General features: G+C 35.8%; 1 protein-coding gene across 4 annotated transcripts in view; it reads left to right on the top strand.

Moving 5' to 3' along the window:
- Positions 1-18,670, top strand: part of LOC150107959 (prominin-1-A-like) — a 566,181-nt gene that overhangs the window by 304,106 nt on the left and 243,405 nt on the right. For all 4 annotated transcript variants that reach the window (XM_090390573.1, XM_090390570.1, XM_090390571.1 and 1 more), the window contains 2 exons: positions 5,548-5,609; positions 11,716-11,921. In XM_090390573.1, the coding sequence (XP_090246699.1) occupies positions 5,548-5,609; positions 11,716-11,921 (268 nt within the window). The remainder of the gene's footprint in view (positions 1-5,547; positions 5,610-11,715; positions 11,922-18,670) is intronic.

Raw genomic sequence — 18,670 nt, 5'->3', positions numbered from 1 at the left:
GAGAAAATATCAAGAATAGTGAGGGAGCTTGCTCCACCTTTACAACGAGTTGCCCTGGTGTGGCACTACCAAGTGGTCACGTACGCTTGGATCTGCCGACAGATCCAAGCGTACGTGACCACTTGATTACGTGACTATGATCTGAATGTTTCATCGGCATGAAACGTTCAGATCGCAGTTTTCGATCTTAGTTTCGCTTACTGGCTGAAAAACAAAGGATTTTTATCCCCTTAACTTATCAACCTCGCCAGAAAAAAATAGCCATTTGGCTTTTCATCTTAGTTATAATATGTTATAATATAATATAGTGACACACCTTTCTGGCAATTGTATAGCAAAAGTATGTAAGGTCTTTTCACTTAAACTCTGATATTCTAGGTCTAGCTACTCACTGATGAGACCTCAAAAAAGGTTGAAACTGGTCTGGGTAGTGACCTCTCCTCATAATGTAAAACAGTACTTCATCTCCTAGGCGCTGTGTGTTTTTACATTATGAGAAAATATCAAGAATAGTGAGGGATCTTGCTCCACCTTTGCAACGAGTTGCCCTGGTGTGGCACTACCAAGTGGTCACGTACGCTTGGATCCACCGATAGCTCGTCGGCATGAAACGTTCAGATTGTAGTTTTCGATCTTAGTTTCGCTTACTGGCTGAAAAACAATAAGGGATTTTTATCCCCTTAACTTATATATAATATATTCAGTGTACATTGATTAATGTTATGTTGCCAACAAATTAAGTTTGAAATGATCACAAAATACTGTAATTGAAGGGTCATTACCTGAGTAGGTAAGGCATGTTGATAACATGCCTTACCTACTCAGGTTTATTGAATGCAAATTAGTGTTTTCATTTAATGTAAATGTAGCCTTATTTTGGTGTAAATTTCATGTTAGGAAAAAACAAAAAGTCAATATCTATGCTGCTGAGATAATCTGCAGCATAGATATTTACTGTTTGTTATCTTTGAATAGAAAAATAACGCAGAACCACACACACACACACACACATGGGCACACACATTCTCTTTATGAATCAGTTTTTTAAGATGACGAAAATTTCATTTGTAAATGAAATTTTATTTTATTGTTTTTGGTATATTAATCTGCAATGAGAAATACATTGGGTTTCAGTTTGCTAATATCTGACCTTCCAGTGTTTTTAATATATATATATATATATATATATATATCCGCGCAGTTAGCCGAGTGGCTATGTGTCTCGACCATATGCCTGGGAAAGAAGTGTCCTGGGTTTGATTCCTGTCGCTGACGTGAGGAGCTTGAGGATCTTTCTCAGCCATAGTCAAGTTAGCTTGTCTTGGGCATGGACAGTAGGGTTTTTCTTCCCAGTTTATTTGGGGTTTTTCATCCCGCAAAGCAGGCAAACTCAACACCACTGCAGACATAGGATACATCGGGGTATAGGGCTGACCACCTTATCCTGAGAACAGTTGAGGTCCGATGAATAATAAACCCTTGACACTGCAAGGTAAAAGAGGGAAAAAAGGAAAATGGGAATTATATATATATATACAGGGTGTTCGGGATAAATTTGACATATTTATAATTAATTATATTTTTCCGTAAGTTACATGTATTAACACACACTTCTCTTCATTTAAAAGTTTGGACCCTTCTTCATTCATATACAAGATGTCAGAAAGGATGGATAGCTGGAACCCACCTGAATCATGGAAGAGAATAACTTGTATCATGATGATTCGTGCCCGCCATCAAAATAAGGATATTACGACTGCTGCCCAATGCTCCCTGAATACAGTAAAAACAATCAGGCATGAACTAGAGACTTGCAATGGTGACTACGAGGATGTAGCAAGAAGAAAGATCCCTAGCAGACGATCTGATTGCGTTCGTACAGCAGAATTCCTCGCAAATCTGCAGGAACAGGTGTTGAAGAACCCTGGCATTGGAATTCGGGCTTTGTTCGTGGAGTTGCTAACTGTAGTCAAGCCCTGGATAACAAGGGTAGCCAATGGTAGGCCGTATGTATGGCAGCAGGATTCGGCCCCTTGCCACACCTCTGGGAAAAGTCAAAAATGGTTGTCTGAAAATTTCTACGACTTCACCAGTCCAAATGTTTGGCCTCCAAACTCCCCAGACCTTAACCCCATGGATTATTTTGTATGGGGCGCAGTTGAAAAAGACACCAATCGCACTTCCAGTAATACAAAAGCCCAGTTAATGGATAAAATTAAAACAGTTTTTGCGGCCCTTCCCAGGGAGACTGTAGCATCAGCTTGTTCGAGGTTCCGAAGCAGAATTGAAGCTGTGATCGATGCTAATGGTGGTTATTTTGAGTAAATCTTGTTGATAGTATTGTAATTAACTCTGCCTGTAATGTTTTTTTGCCAATTCATTAAATTTAATAGATACAAAGAAGATTTTCTTTTTCCTTACGAAACTGTCAAATTTATCCCGAACACCCTGTGTATATATATATATAATCAACTTGCATGTGAGAAGTTGCAACACTTGCAGCATAATCAGTACTGTGCATGGATAAGTGGTTAAAAAGAAAGATCAAACTTACTGATGTATTTTTCTGCACAACTGCAGTCCTTTTGGCAGAGGTAGATAGAATGAAAAGCCAGTTTTATAGGCCTGAAATCAGACCATATGATAATAATACCTACACTAGTGGCCAAAATTGTGGAAACCTTTTGGAAAAAGTGTATTTCTGAGGTTTGATGGCTCATAACACTACTTTTTTTTTTTTTTTTTTTGAGTAATACCATAAAATTATATATCAATGGAAAGATAATTTAGTCAAGAATGTAATGCAATAACTACGTTAAAATACTTAGTTGGGTAATCTTTAGCATTAATTACGACCTTACAACACCTTCCCATGCAGTGAACTAAGTTTTTTAGTTCTGCAGCTGTCATAATGTGAAACCAAGATTGAATTATTGCTTCTTTTAATTGGGTTTTATTGATGGTTTGCTTCTGACTAACAAGTTTCTTTAGTCGGCTCCATAGATTTTCGATTGGGTTAAGGTCTGGGCTATTCCCAGGCCATTCCAGCAGTGGAATATGATTATCTTGAAACCACTTTTTGCACACAGCAGCAACATGACATGGAGCTGAATCCTGTTGAAATATAAATGCTTCATTATCTTGGAAAAGATCACGTGCAGAAGGCTTCAGTTTGGGCTCAAGTATTTCATTTATGTATTTTTGGGCATTTATATTCCCATTAATCATGCAAATTCTGCTCACACCTTTTGATGTCATATAACCCCAGATCATAACACTAAGTGGATGTTTCATGGTAGGTGTAATGCAATCAGGATGCAAATCCTCTCCGTACGTATTTTATGCCATCACTACCAAACAGGGAGATTTTGGTCTCATCACTCCAAATAACACTGTACCATTGTCCAGTTAACATGGGTGTTAGCCCAGTTTAATCTTTTCAACCTTTGTTTGAGAGATAAAAATGGCTTTTTTCGTGCAATTCTAGCATTTAGACCAAATTCCTGCTGTCTGCGCCGAACAGTCCTTGCAGTCAACTTCACATTGTGTGCCATTTCATCTTGTATGCACCCAGATGATTTTCTTCTGTCACGTAGGCACAGTCTCTCAATTTTTCTATCATCACTTGCTGTTGTGCACCTTTACCAGTCTGGTTTTGTAGTGACTGAGTCTCCTTATACCTCTTCAAAAATTTAGAAATGTCACCTTTGGTTAAGTTTCCACCAATTTTTCTTCTAATTTCTTCATAACTGTAGCCTTTTTCACTTAATAGTACTATTTTACATTGCTTTCTGGGTGACCAGTCAACTCTTTATGCCATTTCTTTAATTTTATCATGTTTTACAAGTTCACTAAATGAAAGAACACAAAAAAACCAACTAACTTGATAGCAATCACATAACACACTGACAAATGTCCTCCTCTCAGCTCCAATACATGACATCAATGGCTGAGAGGAGGACATTTGTCAGTGTGTTATGTGATTGCTATCAAGTTAGTTGTTTTTTTTTTGTTCAATGTGACCTTATTGGCTCATTGCCAAAACAAGATGACACCTCATTGGCTCTCTAAACACTCATGCTCATTGGCTACATTCAAATGAAGGAGAGCTATTTCATATCAACCTAAGCAAGTTGTGCTTTTTTCTGGTTATTTGGCTATAACTTTTCATAGAATACAGATAATTGAACAAACTTTATTTCATTACATTTTTGATTAAATTATCTTTCCATTGATATATAATTTTATGGTATTACACCAAAAAAATTGGTGTTATGAGCCATCAAACCTCAAAAATACACTTTTTCCAAAAGATTTCCACAATTTTGGCCACTAGTGTATAGGAAATTAACAAGCAAGGCTGAAAGAGAATGCCTGTAAGAAAGTGATTGAAGTGAGTATGCAAAAGAGGGATTGTTTATCAATCAGATCATCCTTCCCTTGGACAGTTTGAATTTGGACTTGCATAAGATCAGCAGCCATACAAGTAAAATGCATGTTGAAATGGGCATAAAGTTACTAGTAAGCTGAGGAATCCACACATGTGATGCATCCATGCCATAGGTGCAAATTTTTTCAAGAAGAGAAATCTGATCTTTCTGTAGTTGCCTTTTCTAAAACCAAATCTAACATCTGAAAAGTGAAGTCTGAAATCTAACTTTTTGATATTAGTCTGAAGTAAAGGAATATGGCAAATGGAAAAGAACAATCACCCTGATTTTCTGATGACGTTATTTTTTTAGGAAACTCTGCAGAAGGGTTTCATGAAATGAATGAATTGAATGCAGAAAGTAAAAAAGGATTAAATATAAACATGGACAAAACAAAAATAATGTTTAATAAATATATCATGAAATACCAATACAAGTGGAACACCAGGAAATTGAGATGGTAACCACCTATGTTTACCTAGGACAACAGATCACATGGTGAAGTACTCACAGGAAACATCCCAATTTGCCTTAAAAAAAATATTTGACACTTGTATATTTATGGTCATGACATATGGAAGTGAAATGTGGGCTTCCGTCTTAGTATTACTATTCTAATGGAAAGTGCATTACTTGGGTCAGAGCTCAGACAAGGGTGAGAGACATTGTAACAGCCATTAAAATATCCAAATGACAATGGGCAGGTCATATTGCAAGAAGTAGCACTTAAAAATGGACAAAGTTGATATCTGAATGGTGGGGAGGATGAGATTAAAGAAAGAGGTGGAACTCAGTGGCATAGAAAAGCTGAAGATAGGACTGAATGGAGAATATTTGGGGGAGGGGGGGTGCATTCATCCAGCAGTGAACAGAAAATGGTAGAAGTCTGAAGTTTTAACTCTTATCCTAAACAGGCTTCCTCTTGCACGTGAATCTGCAACTACTGGTAGAAATTTTTGGGTTTATTATTATTATTTGTGTGGTTGGGCTGCATACTCTAAGTAATTAAATTAATAATTATATCTGTAATTACCTAGGCTCTATAAACAAATTTATTTATGTATTATCTCATTTCATAAAATAGTTGCTACAATTTTTTTTTTTTTTAAACTTTAAGGTATTGTAACTCAAGAGGTCTTTAAAACACCCTTGAAAGTAATAAATAAGAATCGTGGAGAGGTAAGGAGAATTTTATTACTTTTTTTGAAAATAGAATGAATATTTTTTTTTATATGAATCCTATTCTTGAAATATTGTAATCCTATAGTACATTAATACCATGGGAGAGGGGAACTAAAGATTAGATAATCTTTTACCCTGCTCTAGACTTGGAACTTTCTCAAGCTACTTCATCCTCCAAATTTAAATTGTTGCAAAATCTAAGTTGTTACTTCTTAGCTTTTTTGGTTAAGATTTCAATTGCTTTGGAGAAAATCACAATCTTTTATACATACACTTCACTTAATGTAGTTCTGCATTTTTTTTTTTTTTTTTTTGAAAGAAAAGGCTTCACACTCAACTGTTTAGATTTAAACATAAAATAACTAAACACATTTAATCGATCCTATATTTTGTCTCAGTAACCTGAGACATTGTAAGGGAAACAATATTAAAATTACACACACACACACACACACACACACACACACACACACACAAAAAAACAGTAGCTAGAAAAATTAGACTAAAAGCCTGAAGTCCTATGAGAGCCACCATCTATTATGGACACTGTTTGCTAGCCTTAGCTGTTGAGCAAGAGGCCTAAGAAGTAAAATTTCCCAAATCTTGCGAAGTTTAACACAACTATATTTATTAAGATTTGGTTGGCTTTAAATCTGCTTCCAATTCTAAAAAAAAAAAAAAAAGTCTTTCAAGTTTGTATTTGTTGTATTGTAGCATAGTAGTTTTTCCATTTGATTCTGTGCAATGCATCCAAGGTATAGTCAGCTAGACCTGTAAAAGTTTCACACAACTCTCCCCCTCTACGATATGGTCTTATCCAGTGGCGCACTCAGGATTTAATCTTGGAGGGGGGGGTACTCAAGATTTAATCTTGGGGAGGGCGAGTTGAGTAAACAATTTGAGAATACACACTACGCATTGCATACAAGCTATGACTGAGCATCTGCAGTGATCGCCAATACATGATACTCGTGATCTCCTCTGGCTCAGCTTGAGCAAACGAACTAGCACCTGAGCACTACTTCATTCGCTTTGCGTTCACAGTGGCCAGGATTCCCGAGTGCTATAGGGTATTCCCATCTTATGTGATCACTAATTCATAAGTAGCATAGAAATAGAAGACACAACATAAATTTTAAAAAATAATAATAATTTGAATTAGGAAAATATTTTTGGAAATTTTTCTAGTGTTTTTTCCTTTTTTTTTTGGTGGTGGGGGGGGTTAAACCAAATATATAATTGGTAGCATAGCCAAGTGAAAAACTTTCATCAACTATCTCTAATCCAGAGAATTATAATAATAAGGTATTGACACCTTTTGGCAACTGGTATATGGTGATATGACTTGTACATTTCTTCCACCTTAGTATCACCACCTCTGGGTCTGGCTCCCACTGATGAGACCTCAATAAAGGTCGAACCAGTCTGGATAGTGACCCTTTCCATAATGCATAGCATTATACATACCCATAAGGATATGTGCTTTGCATTATGGGATACTAAGGCAAGTGATCAGAACTTATACCACCTTTACCACGAGTTGCCCTAATCCTGAAAATACTTAAGGTGCAAACTTTGTTTGCTTACATTTGGATAAAGGATTAAACCGAATATATAATTGGTAGCATAGCCAAGTGAAAAAACTTCAATTTTTCCCACCCTGTGTACCTACAAAGACAAGCATACATTACATTTCAAACAGTATTCCAAAGGGACAATGATTTGATTAACCGTTATTCTACTTGCTTAGAATAACGGTTAAGTAGAACAAAAAAAAAAAAAACCTTAGATCAAAGCTGTATCCTATTTATAACATTGGTCAGAGAACAAATTCATATTATTACTTTTATACTGCAATAGTGGTGGCTTAATCAATAATTTAACATAAATGTTTGTTATATTAAGGTTAAGATCCTCGATTATTATAGTCGTAATTATAATTTATAATGAACTGCTAGAACAAAAAGTCATGTGGATAGAATATGTGCCATCCATATTCTAAGGATTTTTAGACCATCATTATTGTTAAACTTAGGGTGGTTGATCAGAATTTCACAGGTCTCTTTAAATTTTGTCTCGTACTGCATTTTAGTGTGATATATTGATGAACAGGTGCCTTTCCAGTCAATTCTGTGTAGAGTATTCAGGTCATGATTAGAAACACCAGATTTACTATAGTTATTAAATTTAATATTATTATTATTATTTAACTTCCATGGAGTCAGAAACTCATCGTTGGAGGTGCTCATCCTACCGTATCTTAAACTGATTCAATGTGGCCACATCCACAACACACTCAGGCAATGCATTCCACTCACCAACCACCCTCCATGCAAAGAACCTGCTTCTCACTCCTTTGCTCACACCCTCCTTATACAGTTTCCAGCAATGGCCTCTTGTTCTACTCCCCTCTCCCATTCTATGAAAAATCTCTTCCATGTCTACCTGATAACAACCCCTGACCAACTTATATGTCTGAATCATATCCCCCCCTTCCTCCTCTTATTCACGAGGCTCTGCAACTTACATTCTCTTAATCTTTCCTCTTACTCCACATTCCAAAGACCACTGACTACCTTTGTGAATCTTCTCTGCACCCTTTCCAACATATCCTCATCACCATGAAAAGCAGGCAACCAAATCTGTGCACAATAATCCATATGAGGCCTGATCGATGCCTTATACAATGCAATCATAACCTCTCTATTTCTGCATGTCAGGGTTCTCTGCATCATTGCCATTATTTGATGTGATGTCATCACAGCTTGTGCAATGTGGCCCCTGAATTTCAGATCCTTGATCACCATCACTCCTAGATCTCTCATCTCCTCTATTTCTGTTAAAGTTTCCCCATCCTATCGTTGCTTACCAAATCTTGAAACTTTACACTTTGCAACATTGAACTGAAGTTCCATTTACCTGCCAATTCATGAAATCTATTCAAGTCCTCGTGTAAGGCATTAACATCAGCCTGACTGTGCATTGCTCTCCCCAGTTTTGCTGGAAGTTTATTTTCCACTTGGTTAGACTATAATAAATTTAGTTTAATCTTTTATCCAAGTGTATCCAAGGCCCTTCCCTTAATACATAGCATTATAAATGTCTGCAAGGAGATGTGCTGCTTTGCATTATGGGAGATACTGAGACAAGGAGTGATGAGAGCTTGGTCCTCCTTTACTACGATTTGCCTCAGTCCTGAAGATATTTCAGGTGCAAACTTTGTTTGCTTACCTCAGTTTTGCATCATCTGCAAACAGCTAGTTAAACCCAACCCAATATCATTAACCTACAAATTGAACAACAATAGCCCAAAACTGACCACTGTGGCACACAACTGGTGACCTTTCTCTTTCGAGATACTGCACCCCCATATACAACTTTCTGATACCTATCCGACACCTAGCCAGTCACTGATCCAACACGGAAGTCTGTTATCCAATCCCATCTGTTTCAACTTATTTAAGAGCTTGTCATGTGGCAGTGTATCAGAAGCCTTTGCAAAATCCAAGTACACCACTATATATGCATCTACCTTTTTCAAGGTATTTTTCACCTTGTTATATTACATAAGTAAGTTAGTGAAACCTGATCTCCTCTTAACAAACCCATGCTGATAACTATAAAGAATACTGCTGTTGTCAACCCATTTCTGTATCCTGCTTCTCACCAATCTCTCCAGGACCTTCACCACAACTCTAACTGGCCTATAATTGAACTATAGCCTTATCACTACCTTTTAAGAAGTGGAACAATTTTACCCTCCTTCCACTCCCTTGGAACCTGTGCTATTGTAAGACTCATTAAACAGGCATGCCAATGCCGCTTCCAATTCTCTGGAACATTCCTTTAAGATGTAGGGTGATATGCCATCAAATTCTATCCTCTTACTGACATGAAGGTTATTTATTTCCTCAAATACCTCCTGCTCACTTACAATTAAGCTGTCCTCTACACTTAAGTTCCTCATGATTCCACCCTGATCATGATGAAACACCTTTATAAATTGATCACTGAATACCTCAACAATGTCTTCTGCAGCAGTTACCATTCTACCACTTTCATCCCTTAAGTTCAGCTTTCCATGATCATTCTTTCTTCTACTTGCCACATATCTAAAAAAAACTCTCTAGGGTTTTTCTTAACCTGCTTTGCCAGTTTCTGCTCATACTCTACTTTTGTTTTCCTTGCTGAGTGACTCTCCTGGCTTGTTCTTTATATTCTTCATGTGACTGATTACCATTATTCACCTTGTACTTCTAGATTTCATGCTTAAGCTCCACATTCATCCATTTTACACCTACCTTATTCAGCCTTTGGGATACATTCGTACGTTGATGCTGTTATGTATTTCTTTGTCACTTCCCTTGCAGCATTTATTTTATTACCGCTCAACTCCTCGTTCCATGTTATGGCTCGAAGTTGTCTCCTAAGCTTGTCATAATCACCAAAAGTCTGCATATGACTAACCACAACACAGGTGATTACTTCCATGATCACTTTCACCAAGTGGAGGAAAATGTGAATCATCTCTAACAATTACATCCTCTGATGAAATCCAGAACTCTTGATCCTCACTTGCCTTTCTTTACATGCTGCCCGAGATAGTTATCTCTCAAGAACTCGAAGAAATTAATTTTCCTTATTCCCAAATGCTATCTCTTCATTCCAATCTATGCTACCATAATTAAAATCAACCATAATAATTACCCTTCTTTTGTTCACTAATCCAAGTTGTTTATATATTTCTTCATCACCGCCTTCCCCAATATCATTATTATTGGGGTTACTTAAGGGTCAAAGCCAAATAACTGGGAGGAGACCTCCACATCACTTTTCAGGAATGTGGAGAACTGACTGGGGCTTCTGATCTAATGTCCAGTCCTTCACGTGGTGTGCCCTGTTAGTAGATATCAAGTGAGTACTGAATGAACGAGGATGGGCTGGCATTATGGGACTTAGTTGACTAAATTGTACTATCTATTGGCTTAAACCACAAATGCATATGATGGTACAACATGATGAGATTTCATGCTGTCTGGGGCATCACCCTGTTAAACAAGGTCCCCATTGTTTTCATCAGAGAACCACGGTGAACAGTGAAAAGTCAGCTATTGGAACAAGCTCCAACTCAACATCTAGAAGAAAAAGAATAAATCCAACATCAGAAGAACTTTAGATTGGAACTATCTAAAGTTCTTAGATATTAGAAAGGAAATCGAACTTGCAGAAGAATTGAAAAAGTACCACATGGACGTAATTGGCATTACTGAGAGGAAGAAGACAAAAACAGTGCTTACTTACTAGTTCTTACTAGTATCTTACTAGTTCAAGTTTCTCTTCCACAATTTTTGATACTTTTCCAATGTATGCTTGTATAAATGTCCTGTAGAGTAGAGGAATTTCTCTATTGCCTTTATAGCCTTTATACATACATCATGATATTTTCTGTAAATCTCTTTTATCATCTTATTCCTTTCACAGTACTATTCCACATATATCCTTTCCTGACAAAAGTCTGCATATGACTAGCCACAACACTATCAAAGCTTCTTCAGTAGCACCTCTAGAATATTTTGCTGCCTTCATGATATTTGTATAAAGGCTATGTGGAGGAAACCTCCACATAGCCTTTATGTAATATGAAGAACTGAGCGGGTCTTCTGATAAAATGTCTTTGTCAAAAGACAAAGATCCTTACCTTCACATGGCATGCCTCATTAGTAGCTACCCACCAGATATTGCACGAACAAGGATTGGCTGACAACTTGGGAGCTTAGCCAACTGTATATTCAGTATTGGCTTAAATCAGAAATAAAAATTAAGGAATAAACTTGCTTTCGATTAAATATGTTAAGATATTCACAGTTCTATACTTCATGTGGGGAAACTAGAGGTAATATATTTGTAATATATGCTGAAAGATATGCGGTTACTAATTTGTGTGTATGTGTGTAACATGAATCATTAAAATGTGCAGTGCATGATATATGCATGCATGGCCAGTGTATATGTGACTTAGCAAGCATATCTGTTTTGTATTACTGTCTTTAACACTTTTGTATAAATGTTTTCTTTCCATTTCTTTTTTTTTTTTTTTTAAAAGCTGCTTTCTCACTTCTTGGGGATGCTGTTAGTAGCTCTATCTGGCCTGATATTGGCAATATTATTGCCAATTGCTGGCATAATGTTCTGTTGTTGCCGCTGTGCTGGTCGGTGTGGAAGTAAAAGAAATATCATGGAAAAAAGAAAAGATCCATGCCGTCGCATTGTTTATGGTCTCTTCATGTTTATTTTTATTTTAATTATGATGTGAGTACTTTTGTTTGAAATACATCTTTTTTTTTTTTTTTTTTTTTTTTTTGGATGTTGCAATTTCTTTTGTTTTATTTTAAATTTTTTTAGCTTTAAGTCTATTGAGTTAAATCATGATCCAACTTCATGGCACAAATTATGAAATTTAAGCTGATATTTGTTTGATTTTTTGGGTTTTTATTTTTAAGCTTTCAGAATAGCAATTTTTGATATATTATTTCTTATTCAATTTCCATAAGTATAACCTTTATGAAAAGATCTTATAGATATTTTTTCAAAATCAAAACATTTCAAGATATGCAAACTGTTGTTACATATGCAACAGACGAAAGCCATTTAATGGCACATATTCTCTCAAATACCGTGCCAATGTCATTCTCAGCAGAATGATAGGAATATTTTCATTTTGATTATATTTGGTTATGGCATTTTACATATATGATGTAAAAAGATGCAACCAAAAAAAGAGCTTACTTGTATAAAAATCATAGTTTGATGGAAATCTAATATGCCTAACATATTAAGAGGAAGATTAGAGAAATATATTTATGAACTGTGTATACTTGCTGATAAATATTTCTAAGAGTAAATTAGTTTTCAAAACATAAAATACACTTGAACACAATGGGAAGATAGTTACTTAACTTGGTTTAAGTTTCTTAAACCATCAGTCCTAACAAAATGGATTGAAAAATTCAATAAAACATAATGTAGATGCATGGAGAATCATATCTTTGTCATGTGCAGTTGTGAGAGGTAAACTGAATATTTGCTTAATTAATTAGTTAAAGTATCTTTGCACCAGTGCTCATGTGTATTTCATGTTTCATTTTTTTTTTCATTTTTTTTTTTTTACTAACTGAACTAGTAAAGGTTAATAAAGTTGATGTAGAGATCTTGCAGGATGAATTAAACAGATGAGCAAAAAATAATAGTTACCAGTTCAATGTTGCAAAAGTGTAATGTTATGTACTTTGGGATAAAAAGCTTACAAGCTGTGCATTTGATGGAACTGGACTTCAAGAATTTCATGAGATTAAAGGAAGTGATAAAAGAGGACAGGAATCTGAACTTCAGATGTCATATTGTGAAATTGGGCAGAATAATGCAACTTTGACGTTGAATAGTGAGGATGAGAACGTTGACAAGTAGAGACAAGAACCAGTATCTTTCTTTATGAGGATTATACAACCATGTTTATCTAGACCACTATGTACAGATTTGGTCACCTCTTGGAGATGACGAAGCAGAAGAGAGGATCCATAACTGCATATCCAAGACAGTGACAAGTCTGTGGATCTGTGAGGATTGATAAGTTGACTCGCATATAGTTGACTGTAGTGAGTGCCTAGAGATGAAAGGAATAGTATGTTCTTGTGAATAGTATGCTATAGTGAATTTCATTTAGCATGGTGCTGATGTTCTAGAGCTTTGTGGGGACTTCCTGGTAATTGATTATAATGAGAGAATTCACTATAGTGGTGTTTGTTATAGTGTTACAGTCAACTGTGAAGGAGTTCTATAAGGTTAGCTTCAGAAGAAACTTTTTCATATATTATGGGGGAGGAGAATGGGCGACTTATTCTTGGAAGTATTATTATTTTATGGCATCTCCATGGAATCTGGAGACTCATCGTGGGAGACCCTAATTAACCATCATATACACAAATTCTATCATACCATTCATTGAATCCATTCACTGTCAGGGAACTCGCAATCAATTCTAGCAATCGACTCCACTCACTCACCACTCTCCACGCAAAAAATCTGGCCTGCGCACCTCTACTAACCACACTGTTACACAACTTCCACAGATGGCCCTAGTTCTCTATTTGTTATATATTGAAAAATTTCACTTGCATCTTAAAAGTTTCTATCATGTACCCTCTTTTCCGCCTATACCCACAAACCTTCAACCTATCCTTGTAGGGAGTATTCCACAGACCTGTCACCATCTTCTCACTCGTCTCTGAATCCTCCTGACCACCTCCTGGTTCCCAAGAAACCAAGGTGACCAAATCTGTGCACAGTAATCAAGATGTGGCCGATTATGGTTTACCTCTGATGCTATTATCAGAAGATGTATCCATAACCAAGGTAGACACTCTGTCTCCAATTTGCGAGACAGAGCATAAACGCTCTTCTTGACAGAATTCTCTGTCAAGAAGGGAGTTTATGCTCCCTTCTTGACAGAGATTCTTGGCTGGCGATTATGAGAGACTCAGGAGTCTTCTTAGGAATCATGCTGTTTCATGCAATTATCCCTTAGCAACTGTATAAATCCCACTTCCATCTTGCCATGCCCTTTTTCCTCCCTCCAGTTGAAGCCCTCATAATTAAAGTCTCCCATAATAATTGTTTGGCTTACACTCGTTGTGCTAATCTGCCCGATATATGGCATTTACATCTTCCTGTGGACCCCCCTGGTCTATAGCTGCACCCAGCAACATATTTGATCCTATTTGCCTCTATCTCACAACAGATATCCTCAAATGAACCATCTCCCTCAGACCTGAAATCCTCTTTAATTTCTAATTTTATTGGTTGTAAATCTTCAGCTATCATCAGCAATACCCCACCACCTGTTCTGTTCTTTCTATCCTCCTTGAAAATACAATATCCTTTACCTTCTATCCCTGTAACTATATCATTTTCAGTCAACTTGGTCTCACTGACGCCTATAAATTTTGGCCAAGTAGAGTTGACCAATGTAAAAAACTTACCCTTATTCCTGATACTTCTTGCATTTGTATACATTCATTTAAACATCCCTTTGTACCCATTATTACATTTGTGTAATGTCATTACTAACCATTCAAATTGGAAACCTGTGAAATCCCATTTGGCAATGCATAATCATTATTGTATACATGCTGATTTATCACAGGGGGGGTGGCCAGATGTGCTTGATTTCATCATCAAATTCCTGCCATGTACCCTCAAGGGGTGTACAGGATATGATAGTACTACATGAAAAATTTACATCATTACTAACTTCCTATCTACAATTTTTCTGCAAATCAGCCTGTTACCTGTCAAGACTCCAACATTATCAAATCTCATGTTTCTATCATCATAAGCACTGTACAGTATCAATCCACCTATATCTTGGTCTTCCTCTTGGTCGTTTTCCTGCCAACCTAGCAGAGAACATTGTTTTGCTAATCTTTCCTCGCCCATTCTATTTAAGTGACCACACCACCTGAGATTAGCTCTGCTAACGCATTCCTGGATGCTGACAATGTTAAGTTCTTTCCTAATATCCTCATTTTTAATATGATATTGCCATTGATGCCATCTGTTCACGCCTCTAATCTTTCTCAGGTCTCTCATATCTGCAGTCTCTAGTCTTTGGTTATTTGGAAATTTTCATATTAATACCTCTTATATTTATGCTTTATTGCATCAATCAGAAGTACACAATATGGTTATACGAAACTAGTAATTGATTTGTTAAATTATCTTTTTTTTTTTTTTTCCTTTTTGGTCAGTATTAATTTCATAATTATGAATACTACATGGCATGGGAATATAAACTCCACAATTACTTGTACTTTTCTTATCAATCTTGCTATATAATGCATTGAAACATTTAATCTTAAAATTTCCATATATCCAAAATATTTACAAAGTCATCAGCCATATATTTAAATATTCAAAATACAAAATCGTCTTCACCACCAGTATCCAACTACCGTACTTATTAAAACAAATCAACATCATGTGATATATATATATTATGACACAGCACTGTATATAAATTTAACTGCCAACCTGATAGCCTCATTTCTTACATTGGATCCACCATCTATTCTTTTAATTAATATATAATTTAACATCACCATGATTGTAATATTTCTATAACTGACTATTTACATCCCACAGCAAAGATAAACATAAAAAATGAAAACAATATAAACAAAAATCCCATAGAGAAAATAAATCGTGCTTTACAATCAAATCACATTCCTCAAACTGAGAAGATTATAAACAAAAATCCCACCAATGAAATATTTCGCACTTTACAATCAAAACATACCCCTAAGTTCAGAAGATTATTACTTATTTCCAAGATAATGAAAGCAAATTACACTGAATGCATTTATAAGAAATGATCAATATGCTAAATACACACACACACACACAAAAAAAAACAGTAGCATCTTGTCCTCGCAATCTTGCAGCAATTAAATAAATTACTTCCTGTTACTCTCAAATCAACCCGGTTCCACAACACTTTATTCCGTTAATCACATGACAAGCTCACATTTTCAATTATCTGATGTTATTTCTCCAAAATAACCAGCACATAATCATACTGCTGGCTTATCACGTATTCTTAGTTTTTTTTTATCCCTTTCTTTTTAAATCCATAATTTTGTGGCACTGTTCTTATCAATTTGTTTATTCTTGCCTTTCATCTTATTTGCTGACTCCATATTTTCATTCTCTTCAAATCTAATACTGTTTACTAGCACCATCATTAAATTCCATACTGTGTGTGACATGATCTTCAAAAAATCCAATTATGTCTAAAATTTTATACTCCTAAATATCATAAAATTCTTGATATGTAACAGGAGGGAGGGGTACCAACATATTATGATAGTATTACGTAAAAAGCACACTTCATTACATTGTATACTGCAGTTTTTTCCCAAATTAATCTGTTCTCTGTCAGGACTCCAGTACGATTTATTTTGGTCTTCTGAGATTTACAGTATCAATCTGCCTGATCCCAGCCTCTCTGAGATTTTTTTTCCTGTCATCCTGAATAAAAACACTTGTTTTACTAACTTTTCTCTTCATTCTGTTTAAGTAAAGAGATTAGCTCTGCTCGCAGATTCCCGAATGCTAACAATGTCGTGTTTCTTCCTAATATCCTTATTTTTAATATGATTCTAGGACTGATGCCATATGTTCTCACTCTTAACATTTCTCAGAACTCTCATATCTGTAGTCTCTAGTCTTGATAAGTGTTTTATTTCTAACTCACCTTGGATTTATAAATTAAAATTGGTTTGCTCATAATCCCTGCTTGTGTGTAGCTGGTTTAGCGTTTTGACTAATTGCTGCCTTATTTCACATAAATTCATTCGGTTGCCTTCCTACCATACCAGATTTGCCAACTGTCTATTTCCATATTTAATCTGCCATCTTTACAAAATATAGTGTCTAAATACTTGAAATGTTTGTACTTGTTCTATAGTTCTCGATTCAGGATACAACTGATATTTTCAATGTTCTTGCCTATTTTCACATAAGGGATCCTGCAGACTTGTAATGAATTTATTTAAGATTATACATCACTTGTCTAAATTAAAGAGCTGAATTGAATACTTCCATATGTTGATCATAATCCATACATAATTGCCACATTTGCAGAATCTGTATTCTGCAAATGTGGATTCATGTTTTCACACTGACTGTAACGAAATTGTGCATTTTCAGTTTTGCAGGGAGCTTTAGCCTACTTGTGCTTAAATGAATACTCGTTGGTTTTAAACTAAGTGCATGCATCTAGTGACAGACAAATGCCTAAAAGGGATAAGAAAGTGGTGAATTTGAACAAGAAAGTGCAAATTCTAGATTAATGTCCAGAAGGGCTCACATACATGGCTGTAGGCCACATGCTGGGTATCAACAAAAGTACAATACATAAGGAAAAAAGAAACTGAGATCTGACAGGTGATGAAAACTTGGGAATTCTTACTGTTAAATATGCAGCTTATGTATGTGATAAAGTACTGTTAAAAATGAAGAATGCACATTCATTTGCAACAAGGACAGCATACGAAAAACTTGCCTATGAACATTAGCATGATTTCCACTAAGCCCTCATTCTTTACAACAGATTCTCTTCCCTGTTATCTTTTCAGCACTGTGGAAAAAACTTTCAAATGTGGAAACCACTTACCATCAAAGGCTGCTCTCAGGAATTCAAGGGATATTATTCACTCTTTAATGTAAAGATTAAGGACGAGTCTGCTTCAGCTGATCACAAAGCTGCTAAAACCTGCCATGCACGACTCAAAAACTCATCAAGGAGAAGAGATATAAACCTGAACAAATTTTCAATGGTGATGAGATGCATTATTCTGGAAGAATATGCCTCTTCTCACCAAACTGTCTGTCACCACACTTGGCCAGCCATAGCACTCTTCACCGTGAACATTGTTATGCCCTTTGCCTAACCTTAACATCACTCATTACATTAGGTCCATAAACCTTACACAGTTGGTGAAATTCTGCAGCAGTATTGTTTTCTGCCAACAAAAATTACATCCCACTACAAACCTTGCAACTGGTTGTTTCTTTTTTTTTTTAATCAGAGCACTGATAAATTATGCATAAAAGACAACAACTTTTGCAGAATACCTTCCAATTCTGGAAGGTATTCTGCAAAAGGCATATATCACATTTCAAGTGTATCATTTCTCATTATATAACTAGGAGTTACAGCAAATGACTGAACAGATTCTTCATGATCAGCACATTGCAAAGGAATTTTGCATAAAATTTAAGTGGCAGCTACTATCTGGTCCATCCAATCGTTTTTAAGGCATAGTATTCATACAGAAATTTTGCTCAAAATAGTAAGAAACAACAAACTGTTTCTAACTATTTCCACTACTGTTAAACTCACTAAGAAGAAATACACTATTTTAAAATAACTTACATATGCCTTCTGTATCCAGTGGATCAATGTCATCAGGAACACTACTTAATTCACAAGCAATATTTTC

The sequence above is a fragment of the Typopeltis vanoorti genome, chromosome 3, assembly GCF_054136105.1.
Source record: "Typopeltis vanoorti isolate ZY-2024b chromosome 3, IOZ_Tvanoo_1.0, whole genome shotgun sequence".
NCBI classification, from domain to species: domain Eukaryota; kingdom Metazoa; phylum Arthropoda; class Arachnida; order Uropygi; family Thelyphonidae; genus Typopeltis; species Typopeltis vanoorti.
This window is presented reverse-complemented; position numbering and strand designations above follow the sequence as displayed.